The following is a 21,799-nucleotide window of genomic DNA, read 5'->3' on the forward strand; positions in this document are numbered from 1 at the left end:
GGCATAACACTTGCAGTGGGACGACCTGACGAGGCGACAGATTTTGCACCAGCACCAACCAGGGTCCATATTGGCTGATAGTAGTGCATCTGAAAAAGATGAAAAAGAATCTGTCAGACATTAACTTTGCACAACAGTTTGTGATTCACCAAACCATAAAAACCTGAACATGAATTCTCAGTTGAATGAATAAGCGCCATAACTTTTTATAATTTCTAGTGTACATTGTGTTATGGTGACAGATGAAAAGCAGTATGGAAAATATATATTTCTTGCCTCACTGGGCTCCACAACAGCCACATTCTCAGCTCCCATCATCCTCTTCATCCGTGCACTCATTGTGATGCCCCCACTCCCTCCTCCAAGCACAAGCATTTTGTAATGCTGTTTGGCAGAGGCACGGCTGCTGGTGTGAAGATGAGAGATAACGATACCTGTGGAGGGGCATTTCCTCAGTCGACGCAGGGCAGCCATTCTGTGTCTGAACCAGAAGGACAAGTCATTTTTGGTTAGCAGCAAATCAATCATAATCAGTTCTACTGTCTGGGGCTCAAACATACTATCAACAACTGTCAACAATCTGCACTTTCTAATTTTGCTGCTCAACATTTACATTGTGTTCATCAGAGTCTGAGAACAACTTCTTCAGCCTTTTACAGTAATGGATACAGCAAATAGCCCAAGTGGGGCTTCAGATTCAAATCCCTTCTCTGACTTCTTTCTCACCAGCTCAAATATTTATTTTGTTAACATGCACCAATGGAAAACATGAATTTGATTGTGGCTTTACCAACCACAGCTATTGTAACCAGGAACCACACCTGACCTAACAGAGCACACACACATGTGTAACCATGTATCAGCTCTTTAAGCTAACATTTCATAACATGTTGTTGTGTAAAAGTTAGCATACTGCAGGGACAAGATAAAGCAGAGTTATGCATATACTGTCCCGTATATGACCTAGTTTAAGAGAACCCTTACAGCTTCAGCAAAAACAACTAACATATATTGACAAAGGCTGCTTTGTCCTGAAAAAATCTGTGAAACCCGGTTTGAGCTGAACCACTGCTGCTGCATGCTGCGTAATGACCTGTCTCCATTACAACCATTCCTGTACAGACATATTCACCTGATAACACCAAGTTAGGGTACAGTGGCGTCTCAAAAGGCACACTTACCTTGACCAGCACCACTGTTAAGCGTCCGTTTTGCCGTTGATTAATCCAATATGCTTGGAGGGAGGAGAGAAACTCTGGCCGACCTCTTTTCTCCTCTGTTCTAAAGCAGGACTGGCACTTTACACTCACTTGTCAAGCTTTTTACCCAACGTGAACTTGTGGTTGCTCCCCTCGGAGGACGGACGGAGCTGCTGTCCAATCAGAATCAACGTGTGAACGGTTCGTCCCGCCCCTCAGCCACTGGACCAATCAGAGACGACCTTGTTTAACTGCCCGTCTAATGTTGTAGCTTTAGCATAACTTCAAATAGACAAACTAAATTTTGTGGAGCTACAAAGTTATTGTCGGCTGTCTCTGGAAGGTCGTGGAAGATGTACGTTGTGTTTTTGTTATGTTTTTTTTGGTCTTTCTATTAACTGTTGTGCTGCTCATAAATAATTGTGAAGGTACGTTGAAGTGGGCGTGGTTTATCCGTGTGTTTACAGGAGAAACCTGAACTTGTAGCTCTGAGCCTGTCGTGGATCAGCAGTAGACTGTGGTGGAAGACTTTTAAACTTTAAAGCATTCATCTACGAGTTTACCCAACTAACTATTGCTGTAATAGATATTTATTGCTTTACTTTACAAAGTAAGTGTATTACTTACTTTCTGTATAGATGTCAACAGATTTATATCATAGATCACTTGCTTAACAGACTGATCCTCACATATACATTCAACAGGAATATAAACACAGCATGCAAATAGTCTTCTTTTCTAACTTAAAGAAAACTGGAAATATCATTTCTATTATATTTGCATAGAAAAGTGTCAAATGTAACCAGTTGTGCACAACATGCCCTTTGAGCTGGACCACTGAGTTAATCAGGTGTGGCTTTAAAGGACAATGATCAGACAGTATGACCAGTACAGAGAAACTACTCTGATCAGAGACTATAAAAGGCCACCCTAAAATGCAGCTTTTTTAATGACATGATGCCGCAGATCAAAAGTGAAAGAACGAGTTGTTTGCATGCAGGATGCTGGCATGTCAGTCAGGGCCATAGTCAGGCACTGGAATGTCCACAACTCCACCATTTGTTTTTTTAGAGAAAGAAATCTTTTCACACAGTATGGTACATGAACAGACAAGATAATAGATAAGATAATTCTTTATTGATTCCTAAAGGGGGCATTCGGGCATTGCAACAGCACAAGACAGTTGCACACAAAAGAACACAACAGATAAAAAAAAAAAAGTATGTATTTTTATATGAAGAAAGAAAAGAAAAAACTATGTACAATCTGCCACATCTGGCTGGATTTGTCTGACAAAATGTTCCTGTCCCCCAAAATGTCTGCCAACCTCACTAAGCCCTTCAGAAAGAGTGGGGCAACATGCCACAAGCAGCATCAACAGCATCATTACCTCTTTGCGTCGCAGATGTGTGTTACTACAAATGGCCCACGTACTGACTTATGCTTTCTGGATTTGACTCCCTTGCCCATTATCGTTCCCAAAGTAGTGAGTTTTTGGTTGTTTCATGAAGTCTGTTCTGCTGTTGAGATGCCAGTATGTTCCTGTCCCCCAAAATATCTGCCAGCCTCACTAAGTCCTTCAGGAAGAGTGGGACAACATGCCACAAGCAGCATCAACAGCATCATTACCTCATTTGGTGCACATTTGTTAGCCATTCATACTGAAGAATTAACCAAAGCTGCAACAAAATGTTTTTATCATGATGACTTTGCTTGACAGTATTCATCAAACTGGTTTTGCAGGTTCAGATAGTATCATCTGCATATGCTCTATCATGTTCTGATCATTTTTATATCAATAGGTCTACTTTATACATTCTAGGCTTTACCCTCTCAAAATGAAGTCCTGCTGGAGATTGAGCAACTGGGCCATAAAGACTAAACAGTCTTGTCCTTTGGAGTAGTTTGTTCCTGGTATAATTAAAGCATCAGATCATTTTATGTTCCCTACAGGCTGAGCCTCGCCCTCTGCACACCTGATTATGTATTACACAGTAAACAAACATTTGTGTTTTTGAGCTTTGATTATGAGATTATGAAGAAATATATACAGTAGATGCATAATATTCATTTACATAATAAGAGTGCTGCTCTACTCTTCATCCTCCTGGGCTTGTCCTGATGAAAAGTCTGGTGTTAAAAGTAGTTTAACATTGAGAATGAGATGTTGACAATTTATTCAGGAATTTACCTTTTAGTCAAACTTGTGCTTTCTGACACTCATTTTGTTATTTTGAAAGGTTGATGCTGTGGTAAAAAAAACAGTTCAATAGCAGCTGCCATGGAAAGAAAACTGAATCTTATATTTGTGTCCATTATAACAAATGAAGACACAAATCAGGATGTACATCTATGTTGCCCACATCGTTATCCAGTTTATCAGCCAGGTATACGTTACCAGAGATGACTGGGTAGCTGTAAAACTGTTAGGCAAGGAGCCCAGTGTCAGTTTACAGCTTTTGGATGACTACCTGGTGTAAATATGAGTGGAGTCTGGTTCCTTGTGTCTTTTTATTGAGACATTTCTGGTACTGGTAATGATGTGGCTGCAGGACCGTTGACCTGCCCAACCCTGTCTCCTAAATTACAATGATAAGATTTGTGTAGAAACATAACGACTGATTCTTAGCTAATGATCTCAACCAGTTGTCCAGTCACTTTCATTTTTTATCAAAAACAGCATGAACTAAAAAACTCAGGAAAACAGTAACTCAGTGGTAACTGAACAATGTTAATGACTGAATTGTATACAGTTGGGCTTGTTAAGACTCTTTCTTATGAGAAACCTAAATGACCTACCCTTAAAAATGCAACAAGAAAAGTTTGCAAACATTTGCAACCACTGATAAAAGAAAAATCACATGGAGTGACACAAAACATGGCCTCGCTGTACTGAGACTGTGCCTAAAGTTTAGAATGATAAATAATGCTTATTTTTTATTTTCTGCATCTGTGAACTGTCCTAACCTTTGTCTGTCTTAAATGCTTAAATATAGAATACATAATTTCCCCAAAGACATTTTGACTTGTCACAGTAGAGAACACACAGATTGATTAATGATGGCTCAGTTCCATTCAGTGTGTCAGTAAGCTGTGGCAGAGAACCAGCACACACAAAAACACGACCTTCTCTAAGTGGAATGCAGCCACCGCTGATGTACATGTGCTTTCTCTACTGTCACAAGTCAAACTGTCTGCTGAGAAAATCGACTATAAATAGCTGTCGCCAGGGATCAACTTACAAACTTTATTTCTACAACAGCACGCTCGCACATTTTTAAACACAAACAAGGACAAATCACAGTATTGTGCTGTGAAAACATGTTTTTTTCTAATATACTAAATCATAAAATGTCTGTTTCTGAATGCGTCATATCTTGTACATGTAATCTTTGTGGTGCCAGAAAAACTTTACAACAGTTTAAAAATCTCTCATTGGCATTGACTATGATTTACCTCCATAAAACACATCTGGGAGGCTCATCAATATTTGTTTACACATTATTATGTCATTTTAAGACCACTGATTACAAGCTATTATCAAATACTGGTAAGATAACAGACAGTTTATCAGCAGGCATTTATTACCCCTAAACAAAGAAGTAGTGGGAAACCTAATGCAGTAAATGCAACAATAAAAACAGTTGAACTGCTTATTTTTGTCTTTTTGGAGGCCTGTTCTGTTAAATTATATTTAATTATCGAGGATGTTTATTCCCCATTTATATCCATGACGACATAAATAATAGTTTTAGCTGGGTATACCGTATGCTCACTTGAAATCCATAAACTTAATTGTAAGTACATAAAAAGTCTTTATAGCAATTAAGATTTAATTAATTTGTCACTACTGATGGTTATTTATTAACTGTAAGTTGATGGGTCCCATACATGAACTTATTTCAATTTATATGTGAAAATTTCTTTCTGTGAATTTAGTGTATATGCCTTTGAGACTGTGTTCATGTTTTTCCTCATTTTACACAATGCAAATGTATATGTAGCTTTATCAGATACTTAAAAAACAACAACAACAACAAACAAACAAAGAAAAAAACAGCCCTCCTCCAGAAAAGTCAATCATTACTATGGCAATTCTTGATTGTGATCAACCAAAAGCCAACCACTGCTAGATTAGATGTGGGTCTTTTAAATAGTGCAACAGGTACCATGGTGTAAATAGTCATGCCTTGGTCTTTTTTATTTTATTTTTTTTAAACTTGGGTTTTTTGGTTTAAGTGTGAACTTCAGCTTCTTTGTTCCTGATGGCAGCTGCAACACAAATAAATCAAAAGCACCATCAATGCTGACAGAAATACTGACAACAAAGCATTAGATCAGCTGAAATGCAGGAGTTCTCTCTACGCAGTGCATCTGAGTTTTTGCAAATACGCCAGACGGGGGAGCTATAATGATAAAGATGATGAGGCATGGTGTGAAAACTGCTAATGAAAAATGCATTATTAAGAAGGTGATACACTGACAAACTCCTTCTGCTTTTGAAGACATTACAATAAAGTGGACGATAACATAACACAACAGTCTTCATCCTTAATCAGTATTAGCATATTTTCAAAAGTGAAGACATCAGTGAAATATTAAGTCAATCAAAAAGCACTTGTGAAGAAAAGAGAGTTGGAATTGTGTGCTGGATTATGAGTATCTGTATACTGAAAGTCTTTGGAGGGGAGTTACAGCAAGATTTGAAACCAATAAACTGCTTTCACAGTTCCTTTGTCAGTTTTTGTTTCAAGTGCAATTCAGAGAAGCATAATTAGAGCCTCCTCAACATTTTCCACAGCTCATAAATTGAATCAACACATTGATGCTTAGCAGANATAGCCAAACTAAACTCTGTGAAGCTACAGAACTAATGACAGCTGTCTCTGGAAGGACGTCGAAGATGTACGTTGTGTTTTTTTCATTGTGTTTTTGTGTGTTTCTGTCACCTGTTGTGGTCCTCATAAATAATTGTGAAGGTATATTAAAGTGGGCGTGTTTATCTGTGTGTTTACAGGAGAAACCTGAACTTGTAGCTCTGAGCCTGTCTTGGACCAGCAGTAGACTGTGGTGGAAGGACTTTGAAACTTTAGATATTTATTACTTTTATTATAGTTGCCCCTCATGAGTGTGTGTGTGTGTGTCTGTGGACAGTCTCTAGCTCGAGTGCTAAAGTCTAACAAGTTGATATTTTACAGGTGAGCTAGGAATGGCCTCTCCCGATGATTCGACTTTCGGGTCAGTCAGTGTGACTGTAGCTCCACTAGAGGTCAAAGGTCATTTATTTCAAAAATGCCATTTACCATCAAAAGGGTGGAAGGTAGATTTATGGTATTTGGTGCAGATGAGCAACCATGTTGGGGCTTTCCATTGGTGATGTTACATTTAACCTTGGATGATATTTCAAAGTCAAACTCAAGGTCATAAATTTTGACTGCACTGTAGGACAGACACATTGTTTGCATTAAAAACTGTGTACAGGATGCAAAACATGACCTTGGGTGATATTTCAAGGTCAAACCCAAGCTAAAACATTTTTGATATTGCCGTTGTATTTTAAATGACATGTAATGTACAGATAGTACCCATTTCACCTTGGACAACCAGCCAACCACGAATAGTAAAAGAATCTATCCAATCAACCAAACACCGAGCACTGCTAGAGTAGATGTGTGTCACTGAAATAGTGCAACAGGTAACATCCTGTAAATACTGATCCTCATGTCTGCTTATCCACCTTGGAGTTATTAGTTTAAGCATGGACTTCACCTTCTTTGCTCCTGATGGCAGCTGCAATATGAATAGATCACAAGCACCAACCAATGCTGACAGAAATACTGACAACAAAGAATTAGATCAACAGAAACGCAGTTTTATCTCTGCAGTACATTTGGGTTTTTGCAAATACGCCAGGTGGGGGAGCTATAATGATAAATATGATGAAGCATGGTGTAAAATAGGGAAGCTGCAAGTAAAATAAACAAAAGATGATATATTAACAAACTGTTTCTCCTCAAGAAGAAGCATTACAATAAAGTGGATGATAACATAACATAACATCACAGTCTGCATCCTTAATCAGTATTGGCATATTTTCAAAAGTGAAGAGATCAGTGAAATATTAAATCAATCAAAAAACACTAATGAAGAAAAGAGAGTTGGAATTGTGTGCTGGATTATGAATATCTGTATATTGAAAGTCTTTGTCGAGGAGTTACAGCAAGATTTTAAACCAACAGACTGTTTTCAGAGTCATTTTTGTCGCTTTTGTTTCAAGTGCAATTCAGAGAAGCATAATTAGAGCCTCCTCAACATTTTCCACAGCTCATAAATTGAATCAACACATTGATGCTTAGCAGAGCAACATCAAGAGTCTGATTGTGTTTGATGTGATGGAGCGAGAGAGACACAGAGTCTTCATGTAGAGCTCTGCAGGTCAATATTAAACATGCAAAATACTTCAGTTTTAGTTCCATCTAAAACTGAGCTGCCAAGACCACACTGAGGTTTTAGGCCACCCAGAAGCTGAACCCCACAAAACATCCCTTCTGTCAGCTGTTCCTGAGACTTACTGATCAGAAAACACTTAATACTGATCAATCTCAGACCAGCACTGCTCTCCAACCACTGATGAGAATCAGCCAAATTATTACACTAACAAGAGATGCTGGAGGAGCACTGAGGAATCAAAGCAACACTCAAAACAAGTTTCATTGATGTCTGAGCCTGAACAATGGACATAAATTGGCAGAATGTCTCTTTATTGTCAGTAATGCAAAGCGAGACAGATCTTGACTAAATAGAGATGGAAACAAAGAGTCTGTGGTCACTGCATGACAGGTGAGGTGGAGACAGAGATGCACTTCCTCTTAAAATGAGACTAATATAAGGTTATGAAAGAGGAACCCTTTAAATAAATGAGACTCAATGAGATCTTGTACATTCCTGCACAATCTGTCCAGCTGAGTCTTCTAAATAACATTGTAAAGATTATAAGTCATAGCTTTGATTTGTTTCATCTACTTCTTATTTGCCCTACAACATTGTTTATTTGACTTGCAACACTTTATAATCCGTCATCCTCCTGCAAATGTTTCTACTTGTCAGTACTGTGTGTACTGTTATGCACCAAAACACTATGTCAAGTTCCACTGCACTTTATTTTAAGATCCCTGCCTCATTATTTGTGACATTGTGACTTTTTTCTAACTTTCTCTTATTTTTCAAAAAAAATTGTCCTTTTAAAAAAATAAAAAAAAGTCTTACTGTTATTTCACAGCCTTGAGAACAGTCCCTTTCATTTCACTGCACATACTGTATGCAACAACTAAAAACTCTTGAATCTTGAATATTGAATCATATATAAAAACCTACTTGGCAATAAAATGGATTTTCTGAGTCTGGCCTTGGTTCTTGAATTGAACTTATTTCCGAACTTCACAGAGATAGATGACAGTGAAACACAACAGATTGTTTTGGGAGACAGAGCGCTTGTCATGATATGAGGGACACGTAAAACATCACCGAATATGACAAATAATTATTTTATTATACACATGGCACACACACAAAACACATTTAGAAAAAAATAAATCTACTTATCATTTTAATCTACTTAATAAAGATAATTTGTTATTCTTTTTCATCCACTAATAAACAATATTTTTGTTCATCTTATTTTTTGTCTACATATATATTTTAATATGCCTAATAAAACCATTTCCTTATTTTTTTATCTACTAATACATTTTTAAAAAATCATTGTATCTACTTATTCATTTTAGTTTGCTTAATAAAACCATTTTCTTGTTCTTTTTTATCTTCTAATAATTTGTATTTTTGTTTTATTTTTATCTTCTTATTCATTTTAGGATGCTTATAAGACCATTTTCCTACTTTTCATCGACTAATAAATTGTATTTTTGTTTTATTTTTATTTACTTTTTCATTCTAGTGTGCCTAATAAAATCATTTTCTTATTCTTTTTATCTCCTAATAAATTATATTTGTATTTTTGTATGTACTTATTCATTTTAGTCTGTTTAATAAAACCATTTTCTTATTCTTTGTATCTACTAATAAACTGTATTTAGAATACATTTTTGTCTACTTGCTCATCTACTCGTGTTTTTTTGTGTACTAATTCATGTTATTACTCTTAATAAAACAAATAAAAAATTTAAAAATCTGCTAATAAATGGTATTTTTATTACATTTTTATTTACTTATTCATTGTAGTATGCTTAATAAAACAATTTATTTTAATCTATTAATGAATTGTATTTTTAATGTATTTGATCTACTTATGCATTTTAGTATTCTAATAACATATATATTTTTTTTACTTTTTGTCAGCTAATAAATTGTATTTTTATTGCATTATTGTGTAAAATACTGCATTTTTGTTGCTGCTTTGTCAGTGTTGTTCATACGACAGTTTGGCCAGTGAGGCTTTGAGAATTGAGTTGAACTGAAAACAGAGATGCTCATCACACACACACACACACACACACACACACACACACACACACACACACACACACACACACACACACACACACACACACGCCTCCAGCCTCAGCTGCGTGTCTCTCGGTGAGTGACGATCATCAGTCGGTGGATTCCTTCTCGGTCTCTCAGCTTCTCCGCAGGTTGCTCTCAGAATAGCGGCGCTGATGATCGTCTCCTGCTGCACCACCTTCACAGCCCACAGTCCGCAGTCCTCCTCTGCTCATTACTCACCGCAGCTCCACACCAGCAGCCTGCTCTCTGCTCCTCATCCGTGTCTGCTGCTTCTGATTCAGCAGCTCTGACTGCGAGCTAAATGTGCGGAGATAAACGGCCGCTGCTGCCTGACAGGATACATGGAGACAACACAAGACTGTGACAAACTTGTGCAAGGTAAGAACAGGGAAGACGAAGGCGCACTTTGGATGCATCTGTAACCATTTTGCACCCAGCTTTGTGCACAATTTATTCCACAACATGTAACACATCCAGGCTACAGTTGTACTCATTAAAGCAGTGATCTGTGTGTGTGTGTGTGTGTGTGTGTGTGTGTGTGTGTGTACACCTTGTTAGGGTGTCACTCTGGGATCTTTGCTAAGGAGACACAGTTCACTGGGGATTTTCCTCTTGCTGCTGCTACTGCTGCTGCTTACACAACAGTTTTAAAGTTGCTTGTATGAACAGAAAAAAAACACTACTTTGCTTTGGTGTGTTGCCTCATGTGCTGCACATAATGACACAATCCTCACTGCTGGGGTTTCCTCTGTTGGTAAAAGGATAAATGTGGGTGTTCCATGTGTGTTTTAGGGAAACCTTTTGGAGGTCCCAGGAGAAGATGGCATTCTGGAGGAGAAATCCTCACATTGGTAAGGCAACACTGAACTCATTCCATAGTCATTTTCTCTTATTTTTTTAGTTGCTGAAATTATAATAACATCCCATTTTTAAAAAAAGAAAAGACAAACAGCACACATTTTGCAGTTAGGATGCACAAAAAACAATGTATCTTAAGATTTGTGGCGGATTAATTGTACAAAACGGTGACATTTACGGTGTCTTTTAAAAGCCAGATCTTGTGTGAGGCAGATATCCTCCTCATCCTCTCCTGGTGCAGTGCACTGGTCTAGAGAGATGAAATGAAACTTTATACAGCAGCCTCTCTCTCTCTCTCTCTCTCTCTCTCTGTGGGTGTGTGTCTGTGTGTTTTTCACATGTTGTGTTGTGTGCATGACTACAGCAGCCTGTAATCAGTATCACACACAGAGCGAGGTGACCTTGTAGGTTGTGCTTCAGATGGAGATTTCAGTTCCTCGATGAAACGCTCTGTGTATTCTAGTCCTTTTAGTAAGAAACATCATAGCCACTGAGGCTGGTCATCTAAATGTTTCCTGTGTCAGTATGGGACTCAGGAGGAATGTGGTTTGAAATATTACCGGAAGCTTTTGTGAATCATCTCACTGTATGATCTCATTGTAAGCTGCTCGGACTTGCACTTGCAGACTGAAGAGTCTGATGATATTCTCAGGAAAAAGGAAGCGCATTTAGCCTGTGAAACAGAGCTCATTAAAAAATTGCATTGAAAGATCTCCTAATTAAATGCTTAAGCAGACCAAAGCCTTTGAACAACAATAGCCTTTCTTAATAATTAATTGTCATAGTAACCGATAGCAGAAGGATGCCAGTTGTTGTGTGAGATCGTGTGTCTCGTCGCGGCTCTGTGCAGGTGTGTTATGCATAATTCAACAATGTTTTAACCTCGTTTGGAAACAACAGATCTGTGTCTCCTGCGTGTGAAAAGTTAAGAGTGCTCTGATAAATGCTTTCACAGTCTTGCAGATGACTGGCTTTGTGTTTGTGAGCGAATATATTTCCTCTTGATCAGACAGCATGACCAGGCGTGATAATGAGCCTTAATGCATCAGCTTGATGAGTGAGCGATGAGATAAATGTCAAAGATGTAAGCGCAGGTGAAGTGTTCAGGTGTTGAGTAAGAAAAGGACAGGCCGAGGCAGAGCCAACCAGCCGCTTTATCAAACCCGTGAAGTCGAATCATCCGCAGGGAGCCATTTGAAGCTTCGCTCCCCAAGCCCACCATATTCAGCTGTCATGGTTTATTAATGTCCATGGATATCACATGGACGACGGCTCATCCATCATAAATATAGAAGAATATATGATGAGTGATGCTGTGTGAAACAAGCAGCAAGCAAGCTGTTACTACTTAAGAGCCTTTCAGCTGGGAGACAAGTTTTAGTCGTGTGTATTTATGACATTGTGCTGTGAATGTAGAGCTTCTGGAAACAGGATTACACTTTGTTTTTTCAACACATTAAGCAAACAACTTACACTATGTTAGACCATGAGTTTTAGAGGTGCTGGTGGGTGGTTTTCCTCAGTGAGAGCCACACTCTGTTTTCTACTGTTTTTATGTGAAGCTAAACCCTCCAGCTTTCTCTACAGACATTAAGGTGATGTCAGTGTTTTTGGTCTTTTTTCACTAAAACATTTCTTTGAACGGTAAATTTAAAAAGGGCACTCTGCTGTTTCACCTTCACCCATGACGTTCAGTTTGCTGTAGAGTGTGAGTCAGCCTCTGAAAACATATTGCAGATGAGAAATCTAGTGGTTTTGGAGCTTGACCCACACTATCTGCTTCAACAGGGCTCCAGTTTGGACTCTTATGAGTACCTTACCTTTATGAGAGTGGGAAACATGATTAACACTTCCAGCAACATAATGAGAGAATAACAGGTCCTGAAGTAATGAGCATGTCAGATGTTGAAATTTAAGAGACTGGAGGGCGAAAATGCAGGTTAAGTCAAGAATATGCTTGTCTTGAGGGTTAGTTTCACTTTGCTGCAGCATGTGTGAAGAGTGTGGATTTAAATGCACATCTGGCAAAGGTGAACTTAACTATGGTTTCTCAGAGGAAGGTTTGACAATGGGACTCCAGCCTGAACCAAAAGGGCAAAACCAGCAGGCAAGAAGTCCAAAAAGAGACGCCATGTGTCACAACAAGGAAGGCTGGCTCAAAAAGACAAAAGGTTGGGAAGTGGGAGCAGTTGTGTAAGAGGAGGGGGAACACATTGAGTGATACTGAAGAACAGGGAGGGAAACAATTCTCACATCAGACGGTTTGAATGGTCACAGTAGCAAAAGCAGAGGTGCTACCATGACCAATAGCTCTGCTCTGTTCAAGTGTGACCGTGATCCAGCATCAGCAGGATCCTGTGACAGAAATAACTAAATGAAACCATTTACTTTATTATTTTCATCTGCACCTTTGCTACTGTGACATGTCAAAGTAAATAACCAAAAAAATGCCATTTACAGGTTGTGAAATGACAAGAAAAAAAAAAACAGTGGAGAATTTAATGTATTCACTCTCACCAAAACACACACAGGCTTCCTAGACGACAACAAACACCCCAGTTTCTCAGTGTGATCAGTTTCAGTGTCAGTGTGGCCTTGATTTGATCATAGTAAGCAGTCAGGCCTGTTGGTGTCATTAAAAGATACTGGGAGGGTAAAGGATAAAGGGAGCTCAATGCCTTCTTGCATATGGAAATTAAAAAGCAACCTGGTTTGGGATCCAGACTTTGTTCTTGGACACAGTACAGTCTACGTTAATGGCAAAGCTGCTGCTTCAGAGACGTGACATTCTGCTTCAGTGGGTTAAAGAAAAGCCTCTCTGCTGAACTGCAGTGCAGTACACAGAAGTGTATAAGGACCTCCGACAGGACAGTCTTATTCGGTTCATTTCATGCAACATGGCCCCCAGTTTTAGTGCAGCTACCAGTTTAAATTGTAATGATAAAAATAGTAAGTTTTATTTGTCTGGCAAAGTGCAACTAAAAGTGCTTTATATCAATACAATCCTAAGGTAAAGCACAAGAAACAAAAAAGGCAACACCAGAAAAGGTGTCATATTTTTAATCACTGTAGACTATTTTTGAGTGCAATATAAAGTCCAGAACTTCCATGGAAACAGCACAACCATGGCTAGAAGGAGAGAAAACTCAAAAATGTCTGCAGTATCATAAAGTTATAATGCATAAATCATAAAAAAACAAAAGGCAAAGTTAAATTATCTTGATTCTATATTTGAAAAAAAAAAGAAAAGACAAAAGCTCCAGAGTAATGTTATCTTAAACCAACACTAAAATCTTAATTTTAACCCTCTAACCCCCCCAAAATGTCTTCTGTGCACGATGATGACATTCATCACAAAAAAGAAAAAAAATGTAAGTGTTATTTCTTTGAATATTTATTTTAAAAAGATTGGCAAAACCTGGAATTAACATCTACAAGACTTTTTTAAGTGCCCACAGGTGTTACCAATACCAGAGAAAAACATNTGGAGGAGCACTGAGGAATCAAAGCAACACTCAAAACAAGTTTCATTGCTGTCTGAGCCTGAACAATGGACATAAATTGGCAGAATGTCTCTTTATTGTCAGAAATACAAAGCGAGACAGATCCTGACCACATTGTGGCCACAGAAATAGGACGAGACAGGAAGTCATGAAAACTAACAGAGGAAACAGTCTGTGGTCACTGCATGACAGGTGAAGTGGAGACAGAGATGCACTTCCTCTTAAAATGAGACTAATTTAAAGAAATGAAAGAGGAACCCTTTAAATGAGTGACATTCAATGAGATTTTGCCCATTCCTGCACAGTCTGTCCAGCTGAGTCTTCTAAATAACATTGTAAAGATTATAACTCATAGCTTTGATTTGCTTCACCCATTTGTCCCACAACGTTGTTTATTTGACTTGCAACACTTGCTTTCATTGTTATTTACATGTTTCCTTCTGTTAGTGTTTGCTGTTGCACTGATAATCGAAAAATAATGTAAGAAAAATAATCACTATGTACAGAACACTTTTTCATGATACTGATGTTTAAATGTGAGCAGAAGCACTTCAGGTGGATCACTTGTTAATGGTCACGCATCCTCAAAGACAACTCTTACAAATGGTTGGTAACATGAATGATTGTCGTGTAAACACTTAAATTTTTAAGCTACATGAAAATGAATCCTGTTAAAATCATACCATGATGGAACAAAATGACTGACTTCCATTAATAGACACAATTTTAAGTGTAGTGATCTTGAAATTAGTGTATTTGCAGAATATACGTAGTGACTAGAGTCGTCTATAGTTTGTTTATGGGTTTTTGCTGAAACATACTTGCTACTCAAAGTACACCGGACCATCCAGAGGATGGAATATGGAGTAAAAACAATCAACAAAATTTTGTTCTCAGCTCCAATACTTATCTTGTTGCTTGTTGGAATGTGTGAAAGCAGCAAGACCTGCCATTTAATATGCAGTCATAAGAACACAAGATTGACCTATAAGCCGCTACGAGCACCTCCCTCACTGCACTCATTTATTTCCAGGATAAAATCAAAAAGTTTACCTTCATGCAGGTTTAAATGAGCTTTCACATTTAAACATTGACTGTGTTGATTAAACTAGTTGTGATTAATCATGATGTCCAAGATACAAATATTAACACTCTAGCCACACGTATCCATCCTTTGGGGATTATGACATGATGAATGTCATGTCATGTTTTTTCCTGAAGGTTTAGTTACTTTCAATATGCAAACTGATGGTGATGTTTCATTTCATTCCCAGATGAAGGAGCTTCCTGTAAGGTCCTGGTCCACCCCACAGGCCCCTGATGGAAGACAAATACAGAGAAATGTAGCAGCTGCTGTGGAGCGACTCCACCATCAACTAGTAATAATAACTGGTGATTAACTATGTACATACCGGAGGAGCCCATGCCAGTAGAGGTGAGGCATCACATCAGCCTTCATGTGGTACATTGATCTTCTTTCTTTGGCTTGGTTGATGGGGAACGTTTCTAGTGGTTGTCCATTGTAGTCAAACTCTGCCAGAATGACTGTGTTGTAGCTTGTGACCAACGGACACGACGTGTACCCGTCGTACTATAAACGAGAAAATTACTCAGTATGCATTTGCACGTTTTTCATCAAGGGTACAACAGAAGAGTTACAGCAGTCTTCATAACCAAAGATATAAATTATAACTGATGTAAATGTGACATTTACCTTCTTATCAGGCTTCTCATTTTTCAGTATTTTGCTGATAGTTCTGTTCAAGATTGCAGACTGTGCAGCTAAAAAGAGAAAACAAAGTTTAAGTTCTTTCACTGTATTTGTAATCTCTTATTGACTATTGACCCAATGCAGACACTGTCCAGCTACACTTATATTGCCAAAAGTATTTGCTCACCTGCCTTGACTCGAATATGACCTTAAGTGACATCCCATTCTTAATCCATAGGATTTAATATGACGTTGGTCCAACCTTTGCATCTATACCTGCTTCCACTCTTCTGGGAAGGTCGTCCACAAGGTTTAGGAGTGTGATTATGGGAGTTTTTGACCATTCTTCCACAAGCGCATTTGTGAGATCAGACACTGATGTTGGACGAGAAGACCTGGCTCTCAGTCTTTGCTCTAATTCATCCCAAAGGTGATCTATCAGGTTGAGGTCAGGAGTCTGTGCAGACCAGTCAAGTTCATCCACATCAAACTCTCTCATCCATGTCTTTATGGACCGTGCTTTGTGCACTGGTGCACAGTCTCTGCAGAAAGTTGTGTCAGTGCAGAAAGTTGGCGACCTTGGGCAGTAGTGTACAGAGGTCACCAACTTTCTGCAGTCAGTCGCTACAGACCTCCAAACTTCATGTGACCTTCAGATTAGCTCAAGAACAGTATGTAGAGAGCTTCATGGAATGGGTTCCCATGGCAGAGTAGCTGCATCCAAGCCATACATCACCAAGTGGAATGCAAAGCATCGGATGCAGTGGTGTAAAGCACGCCACCACTGGACTCTACAGCGGTGGAGATGCGTTCTCTGGAGTGACGCTTTTCCATCTGGCAATCTGATGGATGAGTCTGGGTTTGGCAGTTGCCAGGAGAACGGTACCTGTCTGACTGCATAGTGCCTAGTGTAAAGTTCAGTGGAGTGGGGATTATGGTGTGGGGTTGTTTTTCAGAAGCTGGGCTTGGCCCCTTAGTTCCAGTGAAAGGAACTCTGAATGCTTCAGCATTCCAAGAGACAATTCCATGCTCCCAACCTTGTGGGAACAGTTTGGAGAACGCCCTTTCCTCTTCCAGCATGACTGTGCACCAGTGCACAAAGCAAGATCCATAAAGACATGGATGAGAGCATTTGGTGTGGATGAGCTTGACCGGCCTGCACAGACTCCTGACCTCAACCTGATACATCACCTTTGGGATGAATTAGAGCAGAGACTGAGAGCCAGGCCTTCTCATCCAGCATCAGTGTGTGACCTCACAAATGTGCTTGTGGAAGAATGGTCAAAAATTCCCATAATCACACTCCTAAACCTTGTCAACGACCTTGCCAGAAGAGTTGAAGCTGTTATAGATGCAAAGGTTGAACCAATGTCATATTAAACCCTATGGATTAAGAATGGGGTGTCACTTAAGTTCATATCCGAGTCAAGGCAGGTCAGCGAATACTTTTGGCAATATAGTGTATTTGACAAACGCTAAGGTTGGAGTAAACTGACATCTTTACCCTTTTTTTTACACATACACACACACCTACACACACCTACACACACACACACACCTACACACACCTACACACACACACACACACACACACACACAACCTGAAGAGTTTGACAACAGCATCTACTGACAATTTTAAGTAGCCAAGTCAACAAAGAAGTATTGTTAAGCTGACCCTGTCTGTTTCCTTAATATGCACAGTGGAGCCACAGAGCTCAAGCGTAGAGTTGATGTGCGCTTCACTATCCTACTTCATTTTTAAATGTTTACAAGTTCAAACTATGGTACATATCTTTTATTTAAAAATACATTTAAAAAAAAAAATAAAAAATTCAATGTCCCCTCAGACAAGAGCTCAGCCATGTATATGATAGTTAATCCCAGAAAAGTTACAAATAAGTGGTTACAGTAAACTGCTTTGATGAGTGGATTTGTGAACAGGATGTAGAAATTGCAAAAAAAAAAAAAAATTACAGAGATAAAAATAAAAGCAAAACAAATGTATCTACGGCCGTTCAATCTCCACAGTTTCAAAGAAACTTGACAACAAGCACAAGCAAACTGTTAACACATTCAATCCAAACAGAAGTTGGAGCTGCCTGTGATATTTACTGCCCCAAATTAAGCACACTAAAATGAAACTTTGGAGCTCTTAGTTTTTGCAAGCCAACTGCAAAATCTGAATTTTTATAGTTATTTGTCAGTTGTATCAGTGGCTCTAACAGGCATGTCTTCGAACTGGAGACTTAGAGACACACATATATTCCCCAGCTGGTCTGTGGATCTGGATGAATATCTTTACTGTGAGGCAACAGTTCTAACCTCTTCCTAATAAAACTGTTTATTCTCTATGTAGCAGCTACTATAGGATGTCTCCAACACAGCACGAGTGGATCTGGACTGTAGACTGTAATTCTTTAATATCTGAACTATTAAAGTTTCAAATCACAGGAAGTGCAATGATTAACTGTATGTAGCAACTGCATAATTTCCAAGTGTAATAAAACAACAGTCACTTACCAACAGCTGCAGCAGTTTTTGGTGTGGGCAGGTTAGTACAGTCACCAATCCCAAACACATTGGGATACTTGTTATGTTGTAGGGTCTCTTTGTTGACATCCAACCATCCAGTCTCATCAGCCAGTGGACTTCCTTTAACCACCAAATGGGGTCCCATTGGTGGTGCAACGTGAAGCATTTCATACTAATTTAAAAAAAAACAGCAGAGTTTAGTTACTTACTGGAGTCTCTTGTCCTAAATTGTCTCATATTTATGTACAAAAAGAAAAAATGGACAATGTGTGGGATTGTTTATATCACTACAGCATAATTTCTCTGGCTGTGCACAGAACAAAGCAGTCAATAGCACATTATGAGAGAAAAATACTGTTACTGAAAGTTACCTCAAACACTTTGGTTTCTCCCGGTTTATCAAGATTTTCAAACACAGCTTCTTGCTTGTCTGCCCGCACTTCAATCAGGTTGTGCCTGAGGTTCACTTGTAGGTCACGGCGTTTCACAACTTCCCACAATGAGTCAGCGTATTTCTTGATCCCAAACAACACAGGCAGGGAAGTGTTGTATATTACATTGGCCTTTGCCCTTTTTCCTGTCTTAAATAGAAGAATGAAAAGATCCTCAGCAAATCTGTTCAACCACATTTGACTTTACAAACTACACAACATCATCATTCGATTCCATTGTTCAAGTACCTTTCTGAGAAAGGCATCTGATAGGTACATGATCTTTTGTGGAGCTCCGGGACATTTCACAGGAGTGTTTGGAAAAGAGAACACAGCATTGCCCTCTTTGAAGTTCTGCAAGGCTTTCCATGTTTTCTCCACAGTTTGGATCGAGTAGTTTGACCCAATCTTTGGATGTTCAAGCCCTTCTGGCAGTCCTTTGATCTGCATATAGGAGGAGTGTACATTTATTAGAATGTAGCTGACTTTACATTCAATGGTGACCTTTAACTAAGCAGCAGCAGAATGAATGAATACAGCATGACTTCACCTTGTCATAATGGAGTTGTAAACCAAGAGCCACAACCAGATATTCATAGGAGATCTGTAGAGTAAAAACAAAGTTTACATAAGAACAGACACACATCAGTCATCATACTATTTAAAAATACACAGCTTCATGTACAAACTGTCACTCAATGACAAACCAGGAGATGACAAATGATGTAATAATGGTATAACGTCAGTACACATATTTCAAATAACAGTTTTCTAAATTGAACATACTTCAGTCCCATCGTCTGTGCGTACAGTATTCGTGTCTGGGTTTATTTCCTGAACTTTGGATTTCACCCACTTCACTCCAGGCGGCATAACACTTGCAGTGGGACGACCTGACGAGGCGACAGATTTTGCACCAGCACCAACCAGGGTCCATATTGGCTGATAGTAGTGCATCTGAAAAAGATGAAAAAGAAGTTGTCAGACATTAACTTTGCACAACAGTTTGTGATTCACCAAAACATAAAAACCTGAACATGAACTCTCAGTTGAATGAATAAGCACCATAACTTTTTATAATTTCTAGTGCACATTGTGTTATGGTGACAGACGAAAAGCAGTATGGAAAATATATATTTCTTGCCTCACTGGGCTCCACAACAGCCACATTCTCAGCTCCCATCATCCTCTTCATCCGTGCACTCATGGTGATGCCCCCACTCCCTCCTCCAAGCACAAGCATTTTGTAATGCTGTTTGGCAGAGGCACGGCTGCTAGTGTGAAGATGAGAGATAACGATGCCTGTGGAGGGGCATTTCCTCAGTCGACGCAGGGCAGCCATTCTGTGTCTGAACCAGAAGGACAAGTCATTTTTGGTTAGCAGCAAATCAATCATAATCAGTTCTACTGTCTGGGGCTCAAACATACTATCAACACCTGTCAACAATCTGCACTTTCTAATTTTGCTTCTCTGCATCTGCATTGTGTTCATTAGAGTTAGAAAATAAGTGGCATCTCAAAAGGCACACTTACCTTGACCAGCACTACTGTTAAGCGTCCGTTTTACTGTTCATTAATCCAATATGCTTGGAGGGAGGAGAGAAACTCTGGCCAAACTGTTTCTCCTCTGTACTAAAGCAGGACTGGCACTTTACACTCACTTGTCAAACCTTTTACCCAACGTGAACTTGTGGTTGCTCCCTTCAGACAGAGCTGCTGTCCAATCAGAATCAAAGTGTGAACGGTTCATCCCACCCCTCAGCCACTGGACAAATCAGAGACGACCTTGTTTAACTGCCAGTCTAATATTGTAGCTTTAGCATAACTTCAAATAGCCAAACTAAACTCTGTGAAGCTACAGAACTAATGACAGCTGTCTCTGGAAGGACGTCGAAGATGTACGTTGTGTTTTTTTCATTGTGTTTTTGTGTGTTTCTGTCACCTGTTGTGGTCCTCATAAATAATTGTGAAGGTACATTAAAGTGGGCGTGTTTATCCGTGTGTTTACAGGAGAAACCTGAACTTGTAGCTCTGAGCCTGTCTTGGACCAGCAGTAGACTGTGGTGGAAGGACTTTGAAACTTTAGATATTTATTACTTTTATTATAGTTGCCCCTCATGAGTGTGTGTGTGTGTGTCTGTGGACAGTCTCTAGCTCGAGTGCTAAAGTCTAACAAGTTGATATTTTACAGGTGAGCTAGGAATGGCCTCTCCTGATGATTCGACTTTCGGGTCAGTCAGTGTGACTGTAGCTCCACTAGAGGTCAAAGGTCATTTATTTCAAAAATGCCATTTACCAACAAAAGGGTGGAAGGTAGATTTATGGTATTTGGTGCAGATGAGCAACCATGTTGGGGCTTTCCATTGGTGATGTTACATTTAACCTTGGATGATATTTCAAAGTCAAACTCAAGGTCATAAATTTTGACTGCACTGTAGGACAGACACATTGTTTGCATTAAAAACTGTGTACAGGATGCAAAACATGACCTTGGGTGATATTTCAAGGTCAAACCCAAGCTAAAACATTTTTGATATTGCCGTTGTATTTTAAATGACATGTAATGTACAGATAGTACCCATTTCACCTTGGACAACCAGCCAACCACGAATAGTAAAAGAATCTATCCAATCAACCAAACACCAAGCACTGCTAGAGTAGATGTGTGTCACTGAAATAGTGCAACAGGTAACATCCTGTAAATACTGATCCTCATGTCTGCTTATCCACCTTGGAGTTATTAGTTTAAGCATGGACTTCACCTTCTTTGCTCCTGATGGCAGCTGCAATATGAATAGATCACAAGCACCAACCAATGCTGACAGAAATACTGACAACAAAGAATTAGATCAACAGAAACGCAGTTTTTATTTCTGCAGTACATTTGGGTTTTTGCAAATACGCCAGGTGGGGGAGCTATAATGATAAATATGATGAAGCATGGTGTAAAATAGGGAAGCTGCAAGTAAAATAAACAAAAGATGATATATTAACAAACTGTTTCTCCTCAAGAAGAAGCATTACAATAAAGTGGATGATAAC

The 21,799-nt window shown here is 39.0% G+C and overlaps 3 protein-coding genes across 5 annotated transcripts in view; 1 reads left to right on the plus strand and 2 right to left on the minus strand.

Moving 5' to 3' along the window:
- LOC103363827 (sulfide:quinone oxidoreductase, mitochondrial-like) overlaps window positions 1-20,371 on the minus strand; it is a 26,213-nt gene extending 5,842 nt beyond the window's left edge. The window contains exons 1-10 of one of the 3 annotated variants that reach the window (XM_008290762.1): window positions 20,291-20,371; window positions 19,902-20,106; window positions 19,544-19,714; window positions 19,308-19,361; window positions 19,007-19,201; window positions 18,698-18,907; window positions 18,315-18,498; window positions 15,798-15,865; window positions 15,496-15,674; window positions 15,137-15,400 (exon numbers count right to left, since the gene is read on the minus strand). In XM_008290762.1, coding sequence (XP_008288984.1) covers window positions 15,343-15,400; window positions 15,496-15,674; window positions 15,798-15,865; window positions 18,315-18,498; window positions 18,698-18,907; window positions 19,007-19,201; window positions 19,308-19,361; window positions 19,544-19,714; window positions 19,902-20,099 — 1,317 coding nt within the window. In that variant the 5' untranslated portion in view covers window positions 20,100-20,106; window positions 20,291-20,371 and the 3' untranslated portion in view covers window positions 15,137-15,342. The remainder of the gene's footprint in view (window positions 1-15,136; window positions 15,401-15,495; window positions 15,675-15,797; window positions 15,866-18,314; window positions 18,499-18,697; window positions 18,908-19,006; window positions 19,202-19,307; window positions 19,362-19,543; window positions 19,715-19,901; window positions 20,107-20,290) is intronic. The other 2 variants (XM_008290761.1, XM_008290760.1) reach the window with 2 other exon arrangements.
- On the minus strand, window positions 6-1,306 carry LOC103363840 (sulfide:quinone oxidoreductase, mitochondrial-like; the record flags this gene model as incomplete). The annotated part of the gene is made up of 3 exons (XM_008290776.1): window positions 1,182-1,306; window positions 277-481; window positions 6-89 (listed from the first exon to the last, which is right to left on the minus strand). Coding segments are annotated over exons 2-3 (282 nt in total), but the record flags the coding sequence as incomplete, so codon positions are not given.
- The window catches only part of atp8b4 (ATPase phospholipid transporting 8B4), a 33,552-nt gene continuing 21,636 nt past the window's right edge, over window positions 9,884-21,799 (plus strand). Inside the window, 2 exon segments of the mRNA XM_008290759.1 lie at window positions 9,884-10,100; window positions 10,515-10,573. Of these exon segments, the coding sequence (XP_008288981.1) occupies window positions 10,543-10,573 (31 nt within the window). The 5' untranslated portion in view covers window positions 9,884-10,100; window positions 10,515-10,542.

The sequence above is a fragment of the Stegastes partitus genome, unplaced genomic scaffold (genome assembly GCF_000690725.1).
Source record: "Stegastes partitus isolate 25-593 unplaced genomic scaffold, Stegastes_partitus-1.0.2 Scaffold694, whole genome shotgun sequence".
NCBI classification, from domain to species: Eukaryota; Metazoa; Chordata; class Actinopteri; family Pomacentridae; genus Stegastes; species Stegastes partitus.